The 26,141-nt window shown below is 41.7% G+C and overlaps 1 protein-coding gene across 1 annotated transcript in view; it reads left to right on the forward strand.

Annotated features, from left to right (window-relative positions):
* The first annotated feature begins 508 nt into the window (after positions 1-508).
* PCDH19 (protocadherin 19) overlaps positions 509-26,141 on the forward strand; it is a 113,100-nt gene continuing 87,467 nt past the window's right edge. The window contains exons 1-2 of the mRNA XM_008701722.2: positions 509-2,655; positions 6,223-6,550. Coding sequence (XP_008699944.2) covers positions 509-2,655; positions 6,223-6,550 — 2,475 coding nt within the window. The remainder of the gene's footprint in view (positions 2,656-6,222; positions 6,551-26,141) is intronic.

The following is a 26,141-nucleotide window of genomic DNA, read 5'->3' on the forward strand; positions in this document are numbered from 1 at the left end:
GGTGCACAGACAACGTGTTCCCGAGCCCCAGTGCCGGTGCCCCGCGGCGGGCTGGGTAGTGCCTGAGAGGCTGCACCCCCACGGCCCTCCCGGTCTTTGCCGCAAGTGCGGTCCAGACTCAGCCTTCCGTCGACTAGGCAGCTCAGACGGCTTCGAATCCGCAGCCCTGCGCCGCTGCGGCCAGTCGCGCCCGGCTAACTTTGAAGGGGGAAAACTGAGTAGCCGGGCTGGAGGGAGGGGGCTCGGGGCCGCGTGGCGCTCCCTTGGCCCCCCGGAGCCCCCGGGCCCCCCGCCAACCCCCTCCGAGTCTGCTGCAACCTCAGCATTGGAGCCGGCGCGGGTATCTCCCCCGCGCCGCCGGGCCGCCCTGGGCGGGACTCCTCCCGAGGCCTCCGGGGCCCCGGGGCGCGCTCAACAGGTGGCCCGAGTCAGCGGAAAGCTGGAGCGCCGGCGGCGTCGGCCTCGGAGGGGTGTGGAGAGGCGAGGCCAGGCAGAGCCCCGCGCAGCCATGGAGTCGCTCCTGCTGCCGGTGCTGCTGCTCTTGGCCGTACTGTGGACGCAGGCAGCCGCCCTCATTAACCTCAAGTACTCGGTAGAAGAGGAGCAGCGCGCCGGGACGGTGATCGCTAACGTGGCCAAGGACGCACGCGAGGCGGGCTTTGCTCTGGATCCACGGCAGGCCTCTGCCTTCCGTGTGGTGTCCAATTCAGCTCCGCACCTGGTGGACATTAACCCCAGTTCGGGCCTGCTTGTCACCAAGCAGAAGATCGACCGCGACCTCCTGTGCCGCCAGAGCCCCAAGTGCATCATCTCGCTCGAGGTCATGTCTAGCTCAATGGAGATATGCGTGATTAAGGTGGAGATCAAGGACCTGAACGACAACGCGCCCAGCTTCCCAGCGGCCCAGATCGAGCTGGAGATCTCAGAGGCAGCTAGTCCCGGCACGCGCATCCCGCTGGACAGCGCCTATGACCCCGACTCGGGCAGCTTTGGCGTGCAGACATATGAGCTAACCCCTAACGAGCTGTTTGGCCTCGAGATCAAGACGCGCGGCGATGGCTCACGCTTTGCGGAACTTGTGGTGGAGAAGAGTCTGGATCGCGAGACACAGTCGCACTACAGCTTTCGAATCACCGCACTCGACGGCGGCGACCCACCGCATCTGGGCACTGTTGGTCTCAGCATCAAGGTGACCGATTCCAATGACAACAACCCGGTGTTTGGCGAGTCCACCTATGCAGTGAGCGTGCCAGAAAACTCACCTCCCAATACACCAGTCATCCGCCTCAATGCCAGCGACCCAGACGAGGGCACCAATGGCCAGGTGGTCTACTCCTTCTACGGCTATGTCAACGACCGTACGCGCGAGCTCTTCCAGATCGACCCACACAGCGGCCTGGTCACAGTCACCGGTGCTCTAGATTATGAAGAGGGCCACGTGTACGAACTGGACGTGCAGGCCAAAGACCTGGGGCCCAACTCCATCCCGGCACACTGCAAGGTGACCGTCAGCGTTCTCGACACCAATGACAACCCGCCGGTCATCAACCTGCTGTCAGTTAACAGCGAGCTGGTGGAGGTAAGCGAGAGCGCCCCCCCGGGCTACGTGATTGCCCTGGTGCGGGTGTCTGATCGAGACTCGGGACTCAATGGGCGCGTGCAGTGCCGTTTGCTGGGCAACGTGCCCTTTCGGCTGCAGGAGTATGAGAGCTTCTCCACTATCCTGGTGGACGGACGGCTGGACCGCGAGCAGCATGACCAGTACAACTTAACGATCCAGGCGCGCGACGGCGGTGTGCCAATGCTGCAGAGTGCCAAGTCCTTTACTGTTCGAATAACCGACGAAAACGACAACCATCCGCACTTTTCCAAGCCTTACTACCAGGTCATTGTGCAGGAGAACAACACACCTGGCGCCTACCTGCTTTCCGTGTCGGCCCGAGACCCCGACCTGGGTCTCAATGGCAGTGTCTCCTACCAGATTGTGCCGTCGCAGGTGCGGGACATGCCTGTCTTCACCTATGTCTCCATCAACCCCAACTCGGGCGACATCTACGCGCTTCGATCGTTCAACCACGAGCAGACCAAGGCATTCGAATTCAAGGTTCTGGCCAAGGATGGAGGCCTGCCTTCGCTGCAGAGCAACGCCACGGTTCGGGTCATCATCCTCGACGTCAACGATAATACTCCGGTCATCACGGCCCCACCCTTGATCAACGGCACTGCCGAGGTCTACATCCCCCGCAACTCTGGCATAGGCTATCTGGTGACCGTCGTCAAAGCAGATGACTACGATGAGGGTGAGAACGGCCGGGTCACCTACGACATGACCGAGGGCGACCGCGGCTTCTTTGAAATAGATCAGGTCAATGGCGAAGTCAGAACAACTCGCACCTTTGGCGAGAGCTCAAAGGCTTCTTATGAGCTTATTGTGGTGGCCCGCGACCATGGCAAGACATCTCTCTCCGCCTCTGCACTAGTCCTAATCTACCTGTCCCCTGCTCTTGATGCCCAAGAGTCAATGGGCTCGGTGAACTTGTCCCTGATTTTCATTATCGCCCTGGGCTCCATTGCCGGCATCCTCTTTGTCACTATGATCTTCGTGGCAATCAAGTGCAAGCGAGACAACAAAGAGATCCGGACCTACAACTGCAGGTAGAGCCAACTTTTTTTCTTTCCTTTGTCTTGGATGAATAAAGTGTATCTGTGTCTCTGTGTGAAAATCCGAGTGCTTTTGTTTCTTACTTAAATGCATGCTGTGTACATACTGCGCTTCTTTTTGGAGGGGGGCAAGTTTGTGGTAGTCCAAGTTGATCAATTCTTTTGATCTGACAATTTGCTGGAAGACAATCATTTACTGTTTGAGTGGTGGATTCTGTCACATAATGATGATGAGCAGGAAAGCAATTATCATTTTAAAATTTGCGCAGCTGTCTCCATGAAGTTATGGCAGGAAAAAAATGAGAGAGAGAGAGTCAATTTTCAGCAGAACCACCAACGCCAAGTCCACACTTGATTTCAGGGGCACAGTGTTTTGGGGACAGATACTGAAAGGAGAGGTAGTGCTGGTACTTGTCCGGTCCTGTTGTAGGGATAAACTGAAGAGAGCCTGTGAGTAGGTGTCTAAGGTAGGAAACAGAGAGTTGAGGGAAGAGAAAACAGGAATGTGTGGGAAAGCCGGTGACTAGTGTTTTTTAAAAGTGTTTTCTTGGCTTGTTTTGTATCCATTCCTCAAACATCTGGCTATGTAAGGTGAAATTCTACCAGTCATTCACGCTTTCACATATCTGGTTGGTGGGTGGGGTAGAGACCAAACATCCCAATAAGGGATAGGACTTCACTTCCAGATGTTGCAGTAAAAATAGCAATCTTCTGGAGCTGATGGTGTTTTTCTGTAATGTGGTATTCAGCTGTGGCATTAAGATCTGGTCCCTACCAGTGGATGTCACTATGGGCTATTGTGTTACAGTTTCTCTTGAAGCGTATGTAGGGTGTGTGTGTGTGTGTGTGTGAGGGGGGGATGAGAATAGAAACGCAGAAACTGGAATGACAAGTAGTATTTTTTTAAAAAAGATTCCCTGATAAACACAGAGGGTCTTGTTGAAGCCCTTTCTTACAATTGGACAGAACAAATAAGTCTAAGTATTTCTGGAGTCCAATTTAGGATAATACATGTAATTTTTTTCCAGCAGTGTCTCATCGAAACGGTTGAAAAAAAAAAGTTGTTTCTTTAGTTTGCTGAAATTGAATGATGCTGCTGTTTGCAACCAAGGTGTGTGTGTGCTTTCAACACACCTACACATCCAGTGTGTCTTTTGTGCCATCTGTGCTTGCATGTTAATCAGTCAAAATATGTTCCTGTAGGTCCAATTTGTATTTGACACCATCTGAAATGCACACTTCTGTGAATCAGAGCCCCCTGAATATGTAACAGCCATGCAATTATTGTTTCCCTTTTACTATTCTCTGCGTTACACAAGTTAGTAGACAAATGCTAACCACACATGAATATCAATCAGGTGCCATAAAAGAGCAGCTGCAATGCCTCATAAATGCTTTAATCCTGTTACTAGTGAAATGGCCGTGACTTTCCTTCAGCTCTGATTCATTTCAGATGGGAGAAATGGAAATTAATATTTCTCTTACCTTTGAAACCTGTGACTGCCAGTGGCGATTTTTATAGGAGAAAAATGCAGGGTCTGTAAAATTTTATTTATATGGAGATAATGATAGAGTGGACTCTTTTTAAGCCATTTCCTTAGTGTAAAGTAAATGTATAAGACCCTTTTCTTGATGAAAAAGAAATCATCTTGAAATAAAGATAGTGAAGGCTTTGCCACTTCTTGGTGATGTATGACTAGAAGTGAGAGCTCTTTCTGAGAGCTTGCCAGGGAGATCATTAAACAGGGAAGAGAGCATTTGAAATTAAAAAAAGAAAAAAGATAATTTCAGTGTTCTCCAACTTCACTCACATGTGTATTTTGTAAAGAGCTCTGTTCCCTATGATGGTTTGGGATTCATGAAGTACAGTTTAATTAAATAATTGGTCAATACAGAAAGGGCTTCTCAGTGAATGCCTCAGCCAAGTAATTGGACGGGGCATTGCCAAACTTACCCATCATGGGTAAACAAAATCATTAAAACTTCCCATTGATTCTGTAAACAGATTAGAGAAGAAAATAAATCCTAGTCCTGGGGTCTTTGGGATTTTATCTGCTCTCAAACTCCAGTAGCATCAGCTTGCCATCACTGCAAGTCTGCCTGAACACAGAGGGAAAGGGCGAGGGGAATGTAACTGCTCAGCCCTAGGAACATCCCCGGGACAGAGTAAGAATTTGCCTCTGGAAATATGCAATCTCCCTGTACGCCTAGACGTTTTAGAAACCTAAAATTCAAAAGCCTGTCTTCCCATATATTAGACAAGAGGTTTCCTTTTCTCAGCCCCTCCTGAGCCTCTTCCTCAACTGCATTCATTTATGAGACTTGCGAGGTGATCTGCAATTGCTGCTGAATTGGGCTCCCTTTTTATATTCAGACAATTAGCTTTGTTGAACGAGAATACAGGCATAGTCTTTCCCCTGTAAAGATCAACCTGTATTATTTATTAACCTGATTGTTTTGCTGATTATTGCCCAGAAATTGAATTTTCAAACAATAAGGTGAATCATTATATGCAAAGTAATAAATGACTTTGAGAATCTGGCTAAGTTTTAATGTATTTCTTTTGACAAGTCTCTGAATGCTTGGTGTCTTTGGTGCACTGTGTCAGTGTTAATTAAATTGAGCTCTTTATGTTCCAGTTGCAGCACAGCTGCTTGTAGGTACACCTGAATGGAGAAGGATGCTGAAATGCACTAACCTTTAAATTCCTTTGCAGTAATTGTTTAACCATCACTTGTCTCCTCGGCTGTTTTATAAAAGGACAAAACAGCAAGTGTCTGCATTGCATCTCGGTTTCTCCCATTAGCAAGGAGCAAGACAAAAAGGCAGAGGAGAAAGTGAGCCTAAGGGGAAAGAGGTAAAAAGCACTTCCCCTCATTCAAATGGGTTTGGCTATCCTATTTCTCCAGGAGAGGAGGGGGTAGGGTGGGGAATAGAAGGGAGTAGGACTAGGGCAGGGGGCAGGAGGGTGTGGAAGAGAGATGCTGAGTGTATGTCAAAGGATGGGGTTTGATCTCCTACCCCAGTGCAAAACTCATCAGGTCAGTCAAAGAGGAACCTGACTGAGAGTGTTCACCACATGGCAAATGCCTGGAGGAACTGGAAAGGAGGTTATTTTTTAATTCCTTCTATCTCCTCTTCTGTTAAATTAATACTTGCTTCTTATTTCACCCAGGGGTTCCTTTGGGTTCCAGGGGAGCTCCAGATTTGAGCATTTTCATGCTTTCTCTCCCATAGGCTCAACTTTCCCTGTCCTCCCCACCTTTGCTAAATAGCCACTCACGATGAGAAATTCCACAATCAAAGTATAGAAACATTTTTTGGGAGGATGGAGGAATGGGAGGTTTGTGTGTTTAATATTAAAACTGTATGGCCCTTAGCTTGTGTTCACATGTAAAAAGCACAGGGAGAAACCCGATGATGTAATGCACCAGAATAAGAAGGTGGAGCAGAGATGGGGTGCAGCCCTCTGGGGTGCTTAATATTTATTAATCAATGCATGGTTTAGGAGGGCATTAGCAATACATGTTGCCTTTTTTTTTTTTTTTTTTGGTCACACAGAATCGCTGAGTATTCCTATGGGCATCAAAAGAAATCAAGCAAGAAGAAAAAAATCAGTAAAAATGACATCCGTCTGGTACCCCGGGATGTGGAGGAGACAGACAAGATGAACGTTGTCAGTTGCTCCTCCCTGACCTCCTCCCTCAACTATTTCGACTACCACCAGCAGACACTGCCCCTGGGCTGCCGCCGCTCAGAGAGCACTTTCCTGAATGTGGAGAACCAGAATACCCGCAATACCAGCGCCAACCACATCTATCATCACTCTTTCAACAGCCAGGGCCCCCAGCAGCCAGACTTGATCATCAATGGTGTGCCTCTGCCTGAGGTGAGTGTGGCTAAGAGGCTGTCAGGTCCTCCCAGATCTCTTTCCCATGCTGCTCCCCCCCCTCCACACACCGCTTAGGCTTCTAGGCTGGAGAACTCCCTGGTAGGGGTGGGGAGAACTTCTCTGCCTAAGCCCATTTTTGTAGTCAGGGTTTGCTACCAGGGTCTCTTGGGGAAAAGGGTAACCCAACATATTTGGCCTTGTAGGGGTGGATGTTGGGAGTGAGAGCTCAACGGGTTGTGCCTTTGAAATCTCCCTACGGTGTTCTGGCATAATATGAATTTGCTCCACCTGTTGCAAATGCAGTATGTTTGCCAGCCAGTGATTCCAGCATTCCAGTTAAAGTGGCTGAGAAGGAGTCAACAAGTAGTGTTAAAGATGGGTGAACCCTAGAATGCTCAGGGGCCAATTTCCCAGCGCGAGAGTGAGTCAGCTTCCTGAAGCCCCTTTTTGCTTTTTCTTTGGCCATATGTGTGCCCTGCCAAAAATATGGATGGGCTGTTTAAGGGAGGCAAACAAAAAAATTAAAAAGCCACTTTGCCATTTCTTGGTAGTTCTTAAGGTAATGTTTGACAAACTAGGAGGTGGGAATTGTCACTAATAATGAACATTTCAGAAATAAACTATGATTTGAGTTAGCTCTGTTTCCTTTTACCAGGTATGAATGTTTTCAAACGGAAGCATTTTTTAAACACTATGTGGTCCAATGTTTGCTGGCTCTTGAAATATTTCAGGGTGTAGGGTGATAACATGGATGATGGTGGGTGGGTGTGTGGGTGGAAGGCTATAAGTAACAGTTCTTAAGTTGGTTTCATTTTCCCATGAATTGCTTAAGTCCCTCTTTGGTTGGAAATTTGATGCACTGGGAGGCATTATACCCTCTTCCAGGCCACTATTGAAAGGAATACTGTGTATTTGTAAGGCACTTTCACATTTTTTGAACCACCTGCACAACCATTGTCTCCTTTGATCCTTGAAATAGTTATCTTGATAGATTGCCCTTCAGTAGATGAAACAGAGTCCAGAGACGGTAAGGGAGTTGTTCAGACTCACGGAGCAGGGCATGGAGAGACACACAGAGAAAGGAGGGGGATAGGGAGGGAGAAGAAGAGGGAGATGGAGAGAGAGAGGGAGGGAGGGAGGGAACAGGGGAGAGACTAGATGGCAGGGCTCTATAAACTCTCTGGCAAGTGCTGTTTCAGTGACACCTTCCTGCCTCAGAAATAATTCAGCCTGACATACCTAGGCTATGATGAATGTAAAATGGTCTTATAGTATTTGTATCAATTTCATAGGGCAGAGGGTTTTAGGACTACTTGAATCAATTGCTTTTCCTAGTTTCCTGAAAAATCATTCTCATCAGAAGTAATTGGACCAAACAGCAATGCTTTTAATGAGAAACCAATGATCTTCTGCCAGCAACAAAAGCACCGATATTTTCAGTCTATAAATCTATAAATAAGGATTTATTGAAAATCTAATATCATGCTACAGAGGCACAGTTATAATTATGGATAGCAGTATATACTACTAGGAACTAGATCACAGACTTTTTGGAGGACTACTTGTGGACTACTAAGTTCAGCAACAGAGAGGAAGAGGTAGTGTAATGTGGTGGAATCAGGTAGAACATGATTTTGAATCTGGAGGACACCTCTTGGTATGGAATCCCTCAGAGTCTCTGTTTCCTCATCTACAAAATGGGCACATCTACCATGCAAGGTTGGTCCGAGGAATAATATGATTTTGTGTAATGTAAAGGGTATGACACATACACGTTCCCTGAATCATAGATCTCTTCACTCGACAATAATTGGAGAATTATTTATAACGGCCTGCACACCCGAGTGTCACCCCATAGTCACTGTAACTAAAGGGAAATTTAAGTTGGTTTTATAAAGATAACACCTACAAAGTGGTGTGATTGGAGTATCCATATTGGACATTAAACAATGGAGGTGAAAGATGGTGAGGTTGTGGGTTCAGGTGCTGACTGCTATTGCCTGTGGAGATAGACAAAAGAATAATCATCTGAGGGCTTGGTGATTATTTCTGGAATCAATTCAAGGCACTAGAGAAATGTGGGCCCTGGTGCTTATGAGATACTTAGAGGGGGCGGGAGACATATATGACTGAGCCTGCGTGGTTTACCAAAGATCTTGTGTTCTTTTTGATTCTCCTATAGGTGGAATGAAATAAAATATTGCTTCAATTATTCAGGAAAGCCATTGAAAGTCTGAATTCTGATCCTCTCCCCAACTCACAAAGCCCCATGCTCTCCTTATTTAACAAAATCACAGAGAGATGTAGTGTCTGGGGCTAGTCAAGGGCCAAGGCAGTGTGTACTAGACGCAGTCCTGTGAGTTCAGCTGACAAACCCATCCAGAGAGGAGAGACCCTCTCACAACTGAGCATTAATCAGGCCATTTTAACCTGCATCTGTCACAAAGTTATGCATGGGGAAAATGACACTTCTCCTTTTCTTTCCATATCATAAGCCCCTGAACGAGGACTAGGGAGAATACTTAAGTACAGTGAAATCTACAGAAGAGCAAGAATGGTTGATTCATACATTCAGCTAATACTTATTGAAGGTCTACTTTTTTCTGCTCTAGGCTCTGGTGTTATAGAAATAAAAAAGATGTTTTGTCGTCTCAAGGAATGTACATTCTAACAGGGGAGACAAGCAAACAAATAGGTGATTTGCAGTATGGAATGATTCCTGCTACTATTGCGTTCAATAGGATATTCTCCGTTCCTAGGATAGTAATATCCTGATGTATTTCCTACCTTCTCTTTGTATTTTCTTATTAATTAATTAATCCATCCAAGAAACCACTATTTATTAAGAAGTTATAACAGAGTGGTAAGTGCTATGATGTGATAAAAATGAGATTCAGTGGAGATTTCTGTATTGAATCTTAACGTCACTTACATTTTTCTTTACATTATTTCATCAAACCATTCTTTTATTTGTTCATTAATTAACCCCAATAGCATTTGTCACACACTTAGAATGTGCTAGACACTGTACTACTTGCCCAGGATCCAAAAATAAAACACTTGATCCTTGACCCTAGGGAGTTTACAAAGAGACAGACAAGTAAACAGGTCAATTCAATTCAGGATAACATTTCTTTTCTGAGCATATGTTACATTATTACTCTCCAGACTGGGACCAAAGCACTGCACATTAGGTTTCTCTGCTGGGCTACCTTGTGACAAACCCACTGTTTCGTTAGCTGCAGAGTCAGTTACAAGGCTCATAATAGAGTCAGAGCTCCTTCCCTTGCAGCACTCCATCATACCGTATCACCATGGCATTAGATATCTGTAAGCATTATTAGAAAATCCAATGTGTTCAGCTGTCTGGCAGGTACCATGGGGATCCCAAATAAATATGAGATGCAGCATCTGCCCACAGAGAGTTCAGTCTGGTTGAAGAGCTAAGATCACCCAGTGATTTCCCTGCAAGCAATACAAGAGAGTTTCTAACCACATGTTACTTTGTAGACTTCGTGCTCCCCTTCTGCTTCTTCCTTGGCAACCCTGCTATCATTTATATGTAGACTTACTGTTGAGCTCCTAAGGTTTGGTGCGGCCTGCAAGAGGGTAACTTTTGCATCAATGTGCAAACCTAGCCACATCTGAACATTGTTGGCTCTAGAAACCAAAGGGAATGTGATGTTAAATGCAGTTAGTAGGTAAGGTAAAGGGAATGGAGCACGAGTCTGGGGAATTGGAACTCAGCCTTTAGTGTCACAGAGACTGTCTTGCCTAGAATAGCATATCGTTATTTACCAGTCTTGTGATGTTGGTCAGGAAATCAGCTATGTGGATTTTGTGGTTTTGTACACAAATCTGAGGAGGGAAAGTGGAAGATGTCTTTGCTGTTTACAGAAGATTTTTGTAGAATTAGTGATGTGAGCTATCCCTTAATATTTTAAATTGAAGGGTGAGATTTGCATTTCTTGGCATCCTGGTATATTTAGTCCATAGATTTAGTATATGCATAAGTGAATGCATGTGTGGTGGGAGGAGAGTGAAAAGAGGGGAAAAGAGATTGAAAAAGAAAGAGAATGGAGGAGAGAGAATAATAATAGTTTTGCCAGTTTGCTAAGATTTTTCTAAAAATATTCCAGCATTTTTTGAGTCTCCTTATTATGGCAAATACTTTTTCTTCCAATCTTACAAAATGAAGGCGTGCCTACTGGGCACCCCCTGGATGCTGGAAAGTGTTACTCCTTTGTACATCAGCATCTGTGCATTACCCTTTTGTCACTCAGTGATCATTGCTGGAGGAAGATGCAATTCATTTCTTCTACTGCTAATGGAGACTTGGGTGGGACCTCTTCCTGCCTTTAGGATAGGTCAAATGGCCCAGATATTCAGTCTCTTTGGTGAAGCATGTTAAGATTTTAGTCTTCTAATGTTGAATGATTCTGAGCTGACACTCTGAGGGAGTCATAGTGAGCAAAAGCTTCCCGAATTCTAGTCATATGTGCATAGGGATTTAGGTTTTGGTTTCAAACTCAATCTTGAATTCTCTCTATTTTTCTACCTTTCACTAGCAACTGTAGCATCTTCAATATGACACATCCTAAGGGTGTGTGTGCTCTGCTATGGCACTGAGCAGTGGAAGAGTTTGCAGACTAAGGATGTATTTGGCAGACCAAATGAATTCTTCCGATTATCTTATAGGAAGTCTCGATGCATGTTATCGTACTGCAAATAATGAAACTAAAACATCAGTTAGGCTTTGAAGGAAAATAGGAAGAAACAGCTCAGCATGCTTTGGTTCCTAAAACAGTTTTAAAGTTAGGGATTTGCAGAGATTTGAGTGAAACCCTGCGTTAAGGAACTAGAAGAGCAGCCACAAACCAATCAGATGTCAGATTCAGAAATCACTAGGAAATTGATACGTATGATGAGGCTGGTTTGGATAGCAAGGAAATGACACCGCCTCCAATGAAAACAAACCAACAAATAGTTCAGTGAGCATTTTTTATTTTACTTTTCTTGTTATGACAGCGTCTTGGAACCGTCTAAGTCTTATCCCTAAGGGTCAAAAGTAACCCTCAGGCTGCAGAAGGAAGCAATGGAAAACAGTGCAAACCTCATCTTTTCAGGCATATGCGCACTCCAGTTTTCTTTAAAAATCAAAGGCTCTACTTCTGCTAGGAGACATTCTAGGGCCACCTATTGCCTACATTGTATCTTATTCGCCATTCACATCTAGCAGAGGCAGTATGTTTCCCAGTGGGGATCTGCTTGCAAGATGTGTTCCAGAATAAACCGTTCCTCTGTCGTCTCCATGCAACTGCAGCAGAACTGAGTTAGTTTACATTAGTATTTGCTAATTTATTATTATCATTCCTCATTGGCAATTAACTGGTTACCTTAGAGATCACCTCTCTCCCCATACACCTTCACTAAAGTTGAGCTCAGCCAGAGTGCTTGCTAATGATCCTGAGATTTCTCTCCCTAGGGGACTGGAGGCAGGACATTTTCCATAGAGGGCTCCGAGGCTTTGGAATTCCTCTTATCTGACTGAGGACCACTTGTTTTGGGCCCCCATGGCCCTACCTGGTTTTTCTTTGATTGTGGATCAGATCGGACTTAGAAGGTGGGAGGAGCTGCAGCCCTCTCCTTCCTTATCCTTGCCCTAGTCTTGGCTGTGGTTTTGGTGTTCTGTGCCCAGAGGCTGAAACTAGGGGTGTGGGGGCTTGCTTGTTAGGAATTAGAGGGCTAAAAAAGGATGAAGCCACCTCTTGGCAATGCTGGAGTCTTTGAATTATGGTGCTGCAGTGGATCTGAGGCAGCTGCTTGGAGTTTCAGATATTGACCACTCTGCTTGTGTATCTCAGCTTTCAGGGCTTAGGGGAGACCAAGCTTGGCTGGATCGAGTGTCTCAGATGTGGTTAAATGAAGCCATTTGTACAAGAGGCCTGTGTGTGAGAGTTGGGAGGCTGGCTCTGGAGCGGCCATTTTCCCCTACTGGGAGGAGGCTTAATTTCTTGATGTGTGACTGGCTGGCCTTTAATGTGAGCCTCATTTACTTCGAACAATTGAGAGGCTTGAAGTGAAAGTCCCAGAGGATCAGTTGTTTGTAGAGGGAAATGCTCTTCAAGTTACATTTCCTTTTTGGCTGTTGTGTAGTTACGAGAGGTTTTTGTGTGGGCTGCACGGTGAGGGTCACTCTGCTTCCAGTGGGTGTACCCAGGCTGCTAGCGCCTCCCTGTGTCACCCCAGGGAATGGTGTGGAAAGTACTGCAGCTGCCTGGAGAACAGCTCTGCAGGCTTCAGGAACTTGGGCTCCCATGCAGAAATCTCATTTGTTGTATCATTCAGCATTTTGCTGAAAAATATTGGCTAGGACCACACAGCTCCACAGCATCCCTGGAAGAGATGTGACAAGGAACCAGTATTTACACTCTATAATCATGAAAATGGAGTTACAGAGAGGACAGATGGCTCAACTAGGCACACAACATCTGGGGCCAAACCTGACTCCCATTTTGCTTGACGGCGGTTCCTCTGGTGCAGCTTCAACGTGCTTTCTGTCACAGAACAGAAAACCCGATTGGGTGTCACAAGAGGACCTATGGATATACCTTTGAACGGTAGTTGTGTTCCTGAAAAGCCGTGCAGCAAGTGAGTGTTTTGTAAATTAGATCCTGTATTAACCACAGTGACGGCATTCCATATTTATAGAAACGCTGTGGTGGATTCGTTCATAAAAGAAAGAGCCCCATGTAATGTGAATCAACAACTCCTGACCAATGTCCTTTGTTAAGTCTGGATTTTTCACATATCTTGTTTGCTTCAAGTGAGATTCCTCACATGGGTGAGATTTACAAAACCTTTGAAAGGTGGGCCAATGCATTATTCTCTTGAATGCTTACGGTTTGGCTTCCCTGGTTGAATTTCATTTAATTAAAAAATGTAATTATGTAATATTTAAGATACATGGAGTCCAGAGAAGACAGGTACATATCACCTGGATATAACAAATGCTACATTTCATTTTTCTTCCCAATTAAAAAAAAATAAAGGTTACCGCTACCCTCTTCCCATCCTCTTCATCTCCCTCCACTCTTTGTAAGTCTGTGGCTGGCAGAACGGAAGCCTGTGGGGAATGTGTTTGGTGCTCCTTGTTTTAGCCTCCTGAGCTCACTCCTCAAAGACATGGCTCTCACTTTGCTGCTCCAGGTTCTGAACGCTCCCCAAGTCAATAAGCCTTCCTCAGATTCAGTAGAGCCTGGGAATTACTTTGGAAAATGAAAGGGCTCTCTTATACTTCCTTTAAATTCAGCTTTTGGGGAGGTAGAATATTACTTTTCAGAAAGAAAAAGAATGAGAGTGAGAGTTAGATTGACAGACAGACAGGTGTTAGGGGTAGCTATCTTGAGTTTTGAGCAGACCCTTTGTGATTGAAGCAGGCGGGAAGCTCCATGTAAAGTTTGAATTCTCCTTGAGCTCAGTGTTCACGGACGAGCACCAGGCCTTCTTCCTGTCAGATGCGTAAGCTCTGCCTTGATGTGCATAGGCTTCGGATGCTCCATTAAGTCTCTGAGTGCCAGGGTGGCCAGTTTTCAGCTTCTCCCACTGGGCCCCATCTGGCTGCTGTTCTGTGGCAAGCTGCTCTCTCTCACTGCCACCAGCACTGGCCTTGGTGGTCTCTGCTTTCTGGATTATTTTCATTTCTAAATCTGATTTCCAGAGCATGAAGGGCACCTCTTCTCAGATTGTGTAGTTTGCTCTTCTCAACAAAATGGATTCTCTATGTAAACTGGCAAGAAGATAAATTCAGTCCAAAGGCTAGACGCTCTCCCTTTAGAGGTGTGTGTTTCTGTGTGTGTGTGTGAGAGAGAGAGAGGGAGGGAGAGAGAATGATTTGCTTCTCTCACGCACTTATTTTGCCTCTGTGATGATGGAGTCTTTATGGCCTGATTATACACATGTCTATGAGCTTAGGTGCTCAGAATCCTCCTCCCCGCACTTTGACACTCTGCTGGTTACCTTCCTGAGGAAAAGCTTCCAAGTCTAGTCACAACAGGGTGTTATTCCCCCTGCATGTGAGGCCAGGACACCCCAATTTGATATAGCCCAGGAACAGATCTCCTGGGGACGATTTTTAATCGAGAGCTCTGAGTAGAAAGCAGCCAAATAATCATTGCTATGTGTGCAACCCAGCTAAAGAAAACCTTATAGGGAATTTCAGTTCCTTGGAAATTATTTTCTGAGGCTCAGTTTCTCTTTTTGTGCCTTTTGGACGTAATTCTGTTTCAAACTCTCCTCTAACCCTTTAATTCACTTGGCTTGAGGAGATCTTATTTGGGCTGCTGATGCGTACAGGTACTTAGCTATAAAACCATATCTTTTCTAAGTGAGATGTATGAGCAGGGATCAGTCTGCATTCAGGGGGATTGGTTTAACCTTTAAGCAACTTTTTTTTTTTTTACGACTAAAGATGTCTGTAATCTAGCATTCGTATTTGAAACTTGACATGTTTGAGGGATGCAGGACCCTGAAAATGGAGGTCCGAGCAGAGACATCTGGCTATAGGTAACAGTGAATGGCTTGTTGGAAGACTGACTTCCTCCTCTGTGCTGTCAGGCACAGTGGCCCATGGTGAGGACACAGGCATACTGCACTCAGAAGATTGGCATTGACTCCGATCTTGCCATCCTGGTCATTTCTTTAACTAGTGCATTTCCATTTTCTCAAGTATAGACTCTGAAGTGATGGAGTATGCTAATGGCAACATTTATTCCTAAGAGCTTAGGGGAGAGAATATGATGGCATTAGCATTAAATAATAGCTTTTCCATGGGACTTTGACTGATTTTTTAAAATTGCAAGACAATTTATGATAGTTATGGCTCTTTAGAAACACATCTCAAATGCTACATAAGAAACACCAATTTTCTGTATGGCTTCTGAGCTTGCTCCTGGGGTGTATGTCCTTGCATCTCCAGGTCACTCTTTTAATTTTGTCTCTACTAGGTAATTTTTTTAGAGATGGAAAAAGGCCAGGTGCCTTGTCGTTGTTAGAAATACAGTAAGGAAATGTCTGAAATGGAAAAAAAAAGTTAAACTGTCTTCGCACAAACTATACTTTGTAGAGTGACCTGCTAGAGCAAAACTTGATAAAACTAGTAAAGCCATAATGCCACGGCACCGGGCGTCATTGGAATGGCATCAGGGCACTCAGTCTTTGCACATCTGATCATCTGGTGTCCGCAAAAAGAGATCACGGAAGGTGGATAAAAACCCGCAACTGCAAAAGTTTGTGGCTGTGCATGGTGCCATATTGGGAGGTATGGAAATCAAAGAATGTGTGACATTTGCATTACCTTGCTCGCCTCACCCTCTGAGCCTAGCAAACTCCATCAGGACAGTTATCTCTAATGTGTGAGCCACCCCAAGTCACTGTATTCCCAAAGATAACAATCTAGAACTGTAATTCTGGGATAGGGGAGGAGGTCACTAGCACAACAGGTGCAACAGAATTAAAAACCTCGTAAAAGAAGAGCTTTAGTTCATTGAAATCTTATTACTAAGGAAACCACTCCAAGACATTGAGAATTTCGAAAAATCCAAACAGATGTCAAACTGCATCAACCCTGGAACAATTATGTGAGGAGATTGGGTCAGGGTATCTCCAACTTCTTTTGCAGCTCCGACTGTAATTCTGTGAATTTTATAGCATTGGTTTGAAGGGCTTCATATAGCTGACTGCGTTAAGGTTTGAGTCCATGTGATTACAACAGCCGCTCCGTAGGTTGTATTGAGGGTAAGGGACTTATCTATGACAGGTGAGGCAATAGGTACAAGCCTTTAGCTTTTAAATGAGGGCGACATAGTATGTGTCTAATGTAGGCTATATGTCAAAACTCAGTAGCTTCCCCATTCAAATAGGTTTTCTTGTCCAATGTAAGTTCTGTCATAAAGGTGGCAATGAGTATACTAACCTTGCTTCAGTTGGTCTGTACTTGTTCTAGGGATGTGTAGCAGATACACTCTTCTTGCCTGGTAAACTAAACCTTTCAGAAGAACACAAATTCACTTAAATATAAATTATGTTGATTATCATGCTACCTAAAATTTCACAGAGCTGGAAGTCACCGAGATCTCCTTTTTAAGTTAGGTATTCTTGAGAACTGTTTTGTATATCATGATAAATTATCTAACCTTTCATGCTGTGGAAGGCCAACATTATGGAAATAAGCAGCTTTTTATTCCATTCTAAGGTCAGTCTAACCAAATTATGCAACTTCTAATGCAATTGCTTGAAGCTTCCACTTTGAAAGTTTTCTCATTTTAATACCTCACACGAGATAAATATTTTAGCTACTATTCATGCTTAACAATGTATTTCACCGATTGTCATTCTCTTTGTGGCATTTGTTGGCATGAGGGGCAGTTAGTTCACCATGGCTTTGTTCATTTTGCTGTTTGCTATAGATAATCAGCAAAGAGCCAGAATTCAGTAAAAACATGTATTTTTGTTGTCGTTATTTTTAATTTCAGACCACGGGAGGCTCACTGAGCCCTACAAAATCAATATATGTGAGGCACGGGGGGGTTTTGCTTGAAAGCCAAAAACGAGGTAGATTTTCTTTTAAAGTAGATTTGATTCCAGAATTATTAACCATTAAACTCAACGCATGTTGGAGACTGGCGGATGGGCATTCAGCAGGATTTGGGGCACTGTCTGTAACAAAGCAATCTATTTCTTGCAGAGAGTAAACTGCTATTTCAGGGGAAGGGGAGGTCAGTTGGGGAGCCCTTGGGAAGCTCTGTTTTACTTTTAAGCCCCCCAAAGAATATTTTTCAGAGGCTCCTTGAAGGCAGGGACCAATTCTATACAATTCCTTTTATATGGTGTCAGGTGTTACCAAGTTTTGTTGCTTACGGGTTTCTACAGTGGTTGTTATGCCCTTATCTTAAAGGGCATTCATTTCTTCTAGGTGAATCCTGCCCCTCTGGATATGATGATTTACCTCCAGATTTTAGTGAATGGACTTTCTGTTTAGTAGTTAGGCTCTTTTCAAAAAACATATTTTGGCTTGAAAACATTCACCCATTCATCCATCTACCAATTATTTGTAGATCATCCTTTACCGACCAGCTCCATACTCAACTCTGAGGGATAGAGAAAGTATAAGGTACCAACCCTCATAGCTTATGTTATTACTGAGGAGACAAGATTAGAGGTTAAATACATTAAAAAAACAATGGGAAAGGTAAGGATTATTTACTAAATGGTGCTATGTGATTATATTATTGGAAAAAATAGGTTTTTATTTCCCACTATATGACAAAGTAAATTCCACATTGATTAAAGAGTTAAAATTTTAAGATGAAAATGCAAATAATGAAATCAATTGAAAAGGACTTCAGAGATATAAAAACAATGGAAATGAACATAAAGACCAAAAGCTCTGACTATTAAGATTTAGAAATGTCTGTATGCCTAAAAAATAATAAGCTAAATTAAAAAATTATAAGCTGGGAAAATATTTTAAATTTATATAACAAAGAACCTGTATTTATTAATTCTATAAATATTTATATAGTGCTTACTATGTGCTAGTCAGTAAACAAGGTGCTGGGGATATAAGAGTGAACAAAACAAAGTCCCTGTCTTCATTATGCACACAGACAAACAAGAAACAAATAAATATATAATATGTTAGGTGATGATGTGGAGAAAAATAAGGAAAGATAAAGGTTACATGTTCTGTCAGGAATGGGGGATCTCTACAAAGGTCAGGGAAGACATCTTGGAAAAGGGGACATTTAAGCAATGCTTTAATGTATAAAGAGCTCTTACAAATCAATAAATAAGACAAATACTACAATATAAAATTATGCAAAAGACACGAATAGTTAATTCATGAAGAGGCTATACAAATTGCCAGTAGATACAAAAATATTTTTTTATTATGATATGTTAGTCACCATACAGTACATCATTAGTTTTTGATGTAGTGTTCCATGATTCATTGTTTGCATATAACACCCAGTGCTCCCTGCAAAAATATTTCAATCTTAGTAACTTAACAGTAGCAATGGAATGCCATTATTAACTTTTAACTACAAACACTATATGTACTTATTAAAAAGTCTAACAATATAGGAGCATATAAAATAGGAGCTAAAGTCTCCACAACTCTCTCTTTATGAATCCATTACCTCAGGGGAACCACAGACAACAATTTGATGTGCAAGATATCTTATTTTTCCTTAGAGAATTAAGAAAAATTTAAAAACATTATATTCAGCATTGGCAAGGGTATGGCTATCATATACTGCTACATGGAGTATAATTGATAGAATTGAAATTGATATAATCTTTCTTGGGGGCAATTTGTCAATATACATTAAAAGCCCTAAAATATCTAGTTTCTTCTTCTGGAAGTTATCATAAGGAAATTATTTTAAATTTGCCTAGAAATTCATGTTCAGGGGTGTTAAATTCAGTATAATTTATAGAACTAAAAAATTGAAAATATCCTCAATATCATCAATATGTGGATGTCTAAATATATTATGATATGTACATTGCTAGAATACTGTGAAGACATTAAAATAACATTTTGATGAATATTTCATGATTCAAGAAAACACTCTTTGTATAACATACATTAATTGAAAAAAATCAATAAATGAAACAGCATATATAGATTGATTCCGATTGTTTAAAAATACGTATGCATAGAAAAAAATACTGCAAGGAAAATTACCAAAGCGTTAATAGTTATCACAGGCCGCAGGAAAATCAGGCAATTTTTACTTTTGAAATATACTTGTCTAATTTCCCAAATTTTCTATATTGAACTTGCAGTATTTTTGAGATCAGAAAAGCAATTATTTAAAAGAGATGACTACTATACTATACAGTAAATATTAAGGACCAACGAGGTGGCATAAAATTATAAATTGTTCTGAGGCAGGACATGTCATTCATATTCTTTATTTTCATTTTCAATCAGATCATACCTTCTAAATTTTTATTTCTCCTTTTTTGGAGGTCTCTGTCAGATGAAGGTTCACATTAAAAAATAACCCTTTTCTTTACAGTTTACCTTTTAAATATGAGAAGTAATATTATGAAAAATATTTTTTCCTTCTTCACTTTTCTTGCCCATATGTGTACTCTTGTGAAAGTTGATTTATCTCACCAGCGTTAGATATCTGGTTCATAAATTTTAACTTTAAAATGAGAGATTTTTATAATAGTAACATTTAACTGTAATCTGTCAGATTTTTAATACTATGAAAATGATATGGGCTTTGTCTAAGGGTCGCTTTTGGCAAAATGTATTTTTTCAGTGTCCTTTTCAGGACCAAATAGCCAGTTTGAGGAGGACCTTTTTAATATTCCTCGATATTTGATTTCATATTTGGGCTTCTTGAATCTGAGGCATACAGTAGCCCCCAACAATTTGGAACAAAAAAAAGGAGGGTGTTAATGAGTTAGCTGTCACTGAGATGCTGAAAATTTCAAATCTGGCCTTGGCTAAATGCACTCTTTTTTTCCGACAAAATAGAATGAATTCAATCTTCCTTTTTTTCTTTTCCTATTTTTTTTTTTTTGCTTTTTAATGCTTTATTGAATTCGACCTTTTTAAGAAAGGTACATTTATTTGATTGACTCCCCATTTAATAGCCTAACTTTGTACAGCATAAATAAAAAAAAAAACAGCATCTTTTGGTACACCTCTTTAATTGTTGGCTGTATAAACTTCTCATATAGTAAGCACTGCACTTAAATACAAAATGTTTATTCAGTGGCCCTGTGTAGATACCAGAACTATTTAGATATTGTAAAGAAAATTCTTATTAAAAAACAAACAGATGCTTCTCTCCCCCCTCTCCCCACCCTGCCGCATAGCTAATAGAAGAGAATGTCATCTGTACAATGTCATCTTGATTGTAGATGAAGTGTTTGCCTGCTACGGAAAAACATCTGCGGCCTAATTCTGTAGTCTGTCCCTTGGACAAATAAATGGAGACTATGGTCTTTGGTAGATTGTATTTCTTATATGTGTAATCATTTAACGAAATGAGTTTCAGTTCAAATTATATGCTTTTTGTGTTATAACATGGACTATTTGATAAAAATAAATATCTGCTGCTTTTTTGTGTTCGTGGGAGCACAGGAAGAAGGGACTAAAAAGTAAGGGAAATTAAGGAAAACACCACTACCTTTTCCCCAACCTCCCTCTTTTCTTAGTTCTTTAATGTAAAAGTCCTCATATAAAGAAATATTGAGAATGCTTCAAACTTGGTTGAAGCAACTTAAGGAAAGATTCACATTGTTCCTTTGTATATAGCTTACAGATGACATTGTTTGGCTTAGAAAAGAATTTACAGGAAATTATTTAATTGATTTTAAGCCAGAATTTGAAAGAAGTTAGTGTGATAAAGCAGAGTGGTCTGGCTGAACAAAGTAAAATGTAATACTATGCAAATTCATATCATTGCTGAAGTGAGTATAAAACTCCAGAAGGTGATACGAATAAAAACAAGGAATTTGGTGTCTTGAATTCTGATCCTATTGGCAGTTGACAGTCAGTGGGGTTTGGTACTGGCTCTGAGGAAGGCCCCACTAAACACAGGCTGCTGCACAGGATGTATGTCAAGGTCTGATTCTGAACTTGCTTATGGGCCCTGAACGGGCCGAAAGACCTTGGAGTTCTCCCTACCCTCCACTCTCCATGGCTGCTGTTGCTTAGGACCCAAGAACAGAATTGATGTTGTGGCTGAGATGTTCTTGTTTACTAGTGCCATTATGAGGGAGACTGAGCCACCTAGGGAGATACAGATACGCAAAAGCCCCCTGCAACAAATGATAATCTCAGTGGGTTGGCATCTTTGAAGACACTTCCTTAGTTGGGATAATTCCGTTTCTTTTCCCATCTTTATGTTGTATCGTAAGAGTTTTTTCTGTGTCATTAGAAAATATTTCTAAGCAAGTTGTTTTTAGGGGGTTGAATTGTATTCTGTTCCATGGATAAAATTTATTTTACTCAATCTCTAATGTTTACCCTTTAAATTCTAATTCTTTAAATTTTGTCCTATTATAATATCCTGTGATATCCTTATACATAAATTTCACTGTGATCTCTAATTGTTCCCGTAGAATAAATTCCCTAGAAGTGAAATTGTTTTATCTGAAGGTTTACATGTTTTAAGACTTGTGATACATATTTTCCCCAAAAAAGTACCAGTATGCAGTTCTACCAACAGTGTATAAGAGCCCATTTCACTGTATTCACAAAGCATTATTATAATTTTAAGTAGAGCCTGGTGAAGTCATAGGGAAATAGGCAGTCTCATATATTGTCTCATATATTGTTTGTGGGTGTATAAACTGGTACCAGTAATGTCCCTAAAAACTGCAAATGCATATACCCTTTGACCCAGCAATTCCATTTTTAGGGTATTCATCTTATAAATATGCTTGATCATGTGCAGAATGATATAAATACAAGATTATTCATTGATGTATTATTTGATATGGCAAAAATGGAAACAATGTGTATGTCATTTTTAAAAATGAATATAATGTTTTAGGGGTGCCTCGGTGGCTCAGTCGCTTAAGCATCTGCCTTGGGTCAGGTCATGATCCCAGAGTCCTGGGATTGAGCCCGGTGTCGGGCTCCCTGCTCATCGGGAGCCTGCTTCTACCTCTCCTCCCCACTCCTGCTCTCTGTCGCTATCTCTCTCTCCCTCTCTCAAATAAATAAATAAAATCTTAAGTAGATAGATAAATAAAATGAATATAATATTTTTAAAAATGAATGTTTTATATATTGATATGGAAGAATCCCTATATTGTTAACTAAAGAAAAGGAAGATTCAGAAAAATATGTGGGCAGAGTATCATTTGGGTGAAAAAGGGGATAAAAGAGAATATATATTTTATTGTTTTAAATATTCATGAAATTGTATGAAAGGATAAGCAGGAAATTAATTGGAATGTATACCTGTTGGGAAAATGGCAAATGAGAGGATAGGGAACAGGGGTGGGAGGGAGAATTATTAGTTCCATAGATGAAAATGGATTATCTAATTTTAGTTTAAACTTGTATTTTTTGAAAAAAAATTTCCTTTTGTTGCAAAGACTTTTTTTCACTGTGTTGTATGACTTTTAATTGAGTTTATGATTATTTTTTTATTTAGAGTGTTTTGCAAGGAATCATTATATACAAAAATTTAAAAATTGTATATATGTATATATATATATACATATATATATATTTACCTATCTCACATTTTTTCCACTATCCTTATAAATTTTTTATTATGTTTTTAATTCCTTAGGAATTTATTTGGGCATATGATTAGAAGTGACAATGTATAAAAATATTTTTCTAGAGGGTTAATTGGCTGACTTTGTACCATTTATTGTTTATTTCTCTTCTTCACTGCTTTCTGGTGCTGCTTCTTTTTTTTTAGATTTTTTATTTAGAGAGAGACAGAGAGAGCGTGCGTGTGCACACACATGCTCATGAGTTGGGGGAGGGGCAGAGAGCGAGGGAGAGAGAGAATCTCAAGCAGACTCCACGCTGAGCCAGGAACTAGACACGGGGCTTAATCCCATGACCCCAGGATCATGACTGGAGCTGAAGGCAGATGCTTAACCGACTGAGCCCCTCAGGTACCCCACCCCCCATTTTTTGTTTTTATTTTGTTTGCTTTTTTTTTTTTTTAAGATTTTATTTATTTATTTTACAGAAAGAGAGAGAGTACAAGCAGGGGGGAGAGTGGCAGGGAGAGGGAGAAGCAGGATCCTGCTGAGCAGAGAGCCCAACATGGGGCTCAATCCCGGGACCCTGGGATCATGACCTGAGCCGAAGGCAGAGCTTAACCGACTGAGCCACCCAGACATCCCACCCCAGGTTGTTTTTTTTTTTTTTTTAAAGTAGGCTCCGTGCCCAGCGTGGAGCCCAATGCAGGGCTTGAACTCAGGACCCTGAGATCAAGACCTGAGTTGAGAGCAAGAGTCAGATGCTTAACCGACTGAGCCACCCAGGCACCCCTCTGGTGCTTCTCAAAAACATAATATATAAGTTTTTATATGTGCTAGGATGAACTCTTTTCTGGGTTACTCTTTTTAATTTTTTATTTAAATTCTATTTAGTTAACATATAGCATATTATCAGTTTCAGGGGTAGAATGTAGTGATTCATCAGTTGCATATAATACCCAGTGCTCATTCCATCAAGTGCCCTCCTTAGAGCCCATCACCCAGTTACCCTGTCCCCTCACCCGCCTCCCCTCCAGCAACCCTCAGTTTGTTCCCTATAATTAAGAGTCTCTATGGTTTGCCTCCCTCTCTGTTTTTATCTTATTTTATTTTTCCTTCCCTTCCCTTATGCTCATGTTTTGCTTCTTAAATTCCACATGAGTGAAATCACATGATATTTGTCTTTCTCTGACTGACTTATTTCTCTTAGCATAATACCCTCCAGTTCCACCCACGTTGTTGCAAATGACAAGATTTCATTCTTTTTGATGGTTGAGCTGTTTATTTTTTCTTACTGATCTGTTTGTCTACTCTTGTACCAATATCACACTGATTTAATCATTGATGGTTTATAATAGATTTTAAAGGTGGTAGGGTTAGTTTCTCCTTCTTCTTTGTCTTTTCACAAAAAGTTTTTCTGCATTTTTTAAGATAAACTTTGGAATCGTGTTAAGTTTTTAAACATGTTGGGATTTTTTTCCTAAGTAGGCTCCACACCCAGCATGGAGCCCAATGCAGGGCTTGAACTCACAACCCTGAGACCAAGACCTGAGTTGAGATCAAGAGTCAGATGCTTAACTGGCTGAGCAAACCAAGTGTCCCCCAAAAATGCTGGGATTTTGACTGGAGACATGTCAAACTGATAAATAAATTTAGGAAGGATTGACATGCATATAATATTTAGCCTTTTTATCTAGGAACATGACATCTTTCCATTTAGTCATGTTTCATTCTAATGTCATCAGTAAATTTCAGTACTTCTCCTTACGCTTCTTGTTAACCTTATTTCCAGCTATTTCATAGTTTTGCTGTTATTTTGACTGGGCTCTTTTTTCCATTACATTTTCTAACCGGATAATGCTGGTAGAGTATGTAGGAGAGCTCTTAACATTTGCAGCTGTATTTTGAAAGTAGCCCTTCTTGTTCTCTTAGACATGGCTTTCACTTGCATAGTTGGGCAAAAAAAAAAAAAAAAAAAAAGCAGTACATGGACTTATACAACCTGGCATAGAAAGGACATTGTGGTAAGAGCTTGGATTCTGGATGCAGACTGTCTTTTAGAGTTCTAAGTACACTAGTCTTTAGCTGAGTGACTTTAGGGAAGTTATTCTCTGTGCCTCAGCTTCCTCATTTAAAAATGAGAATAACAGTACCTGACTCATAGATGTTTGTGAAGATTCAATGTATTAGCACCTGACACAAAATAAGGCTTCAATAAACATGAAATAGCTATTATTATTATCATCCTTTTATGCCGGGGAAGACATAGAATTTGTACTCTCAATCTGGATGAAGGCAATCAGATTCTCGTCTCACTTAACAATGTACTGCAGAGGACAACACAATCCAGTTTCGAAATTAAGGAAAACTTCCATTTGCTTCTATTTAATTTTTACAAATAAATTCCATCCCAGCACACTTTTTCGCTTTTAGTTATCTGAAGTCCCTTTTACATGACAATATTTATTATTTTTCTTAGTGGTTCCTTCAAGGTTTCTCATTGTTCTTTACTATGATACTCATCTGTAGTTCAGTTGTGAAGTTGGAGGAGGTCCTACATGAATCAGAGTTAGCTAGATGTGCTGGCAGGAGAGCAAAAAGCCCTTCTCTGATGTTATCCCTTTGTGTTTTCTTTCTAGAGTCAGTGGATATCAATTTAGGCCTTAATCTGGCATTTTTCAACCTTTCTCCTTTGTGACTCTGTGCTGGGCATCTCCATTAGCTAGGAAGCTCTGGAGATGGCAATTTCATGGGCCACTGGCTTAGGGTTGTGACCTGCACTTTAATAAATACTGCCCCAAGTCTTTCTTCTCCTGTGACCTGCTGCTTCTGCAGACTTGGGCTCTGTTTCAGGGCCACTACTTTTTCTTCTTTCCTTCATGCGAGTGACTTACAAATGAATTTTAAATAGCCAGTTCATGATGAGGAACTTTGGAGCTCAGGTTCCCAGGACTGTGCTCTATCCCAGACATGCCTTCCTTCCACCCGGGAAACTAGTTCTTGGTGTCTCTTACCTAGGAATATTTTAACCCCCCCCTTTTTTTTTCAATTTTGGGATGGAGTATAGTGGCCTAGGGCAAAGGCTCCAATTCCACTTTTGACACCTGAGGACGAATTTATACTTTGGGGGGTTTTAGGGAACTGCCAGGAGGCTGCTGGGAGGTGGGAATGGAAAACAAAAACTTGGTTCTCTATTATAATATTTAACTTGAATTAAATGTGTGAACCCTGGCAAATGTGTTCTCACCGTAAGTGAATCATTGCTGCCAACAAAATAGTAGGTAGCTGGGTTCCACTCTTTCCTAATCAGTTTTTTTTTTTTTTT

This window comes from Ursus maritimus (assembly GCF_017311325.1).
Source record: "Ursus maritimus isolate PB19 chromosome X unlocalized genomic scaffold, ASM1731132v1 scaffold_X1, whole genome shotgun sequence".
NCBI classification, from domain to species: Eukaryota; Metazoa; Chordata; class Mammalia; order Carnivora; family Ursidae; genus Ursus; species Ursus maritimus.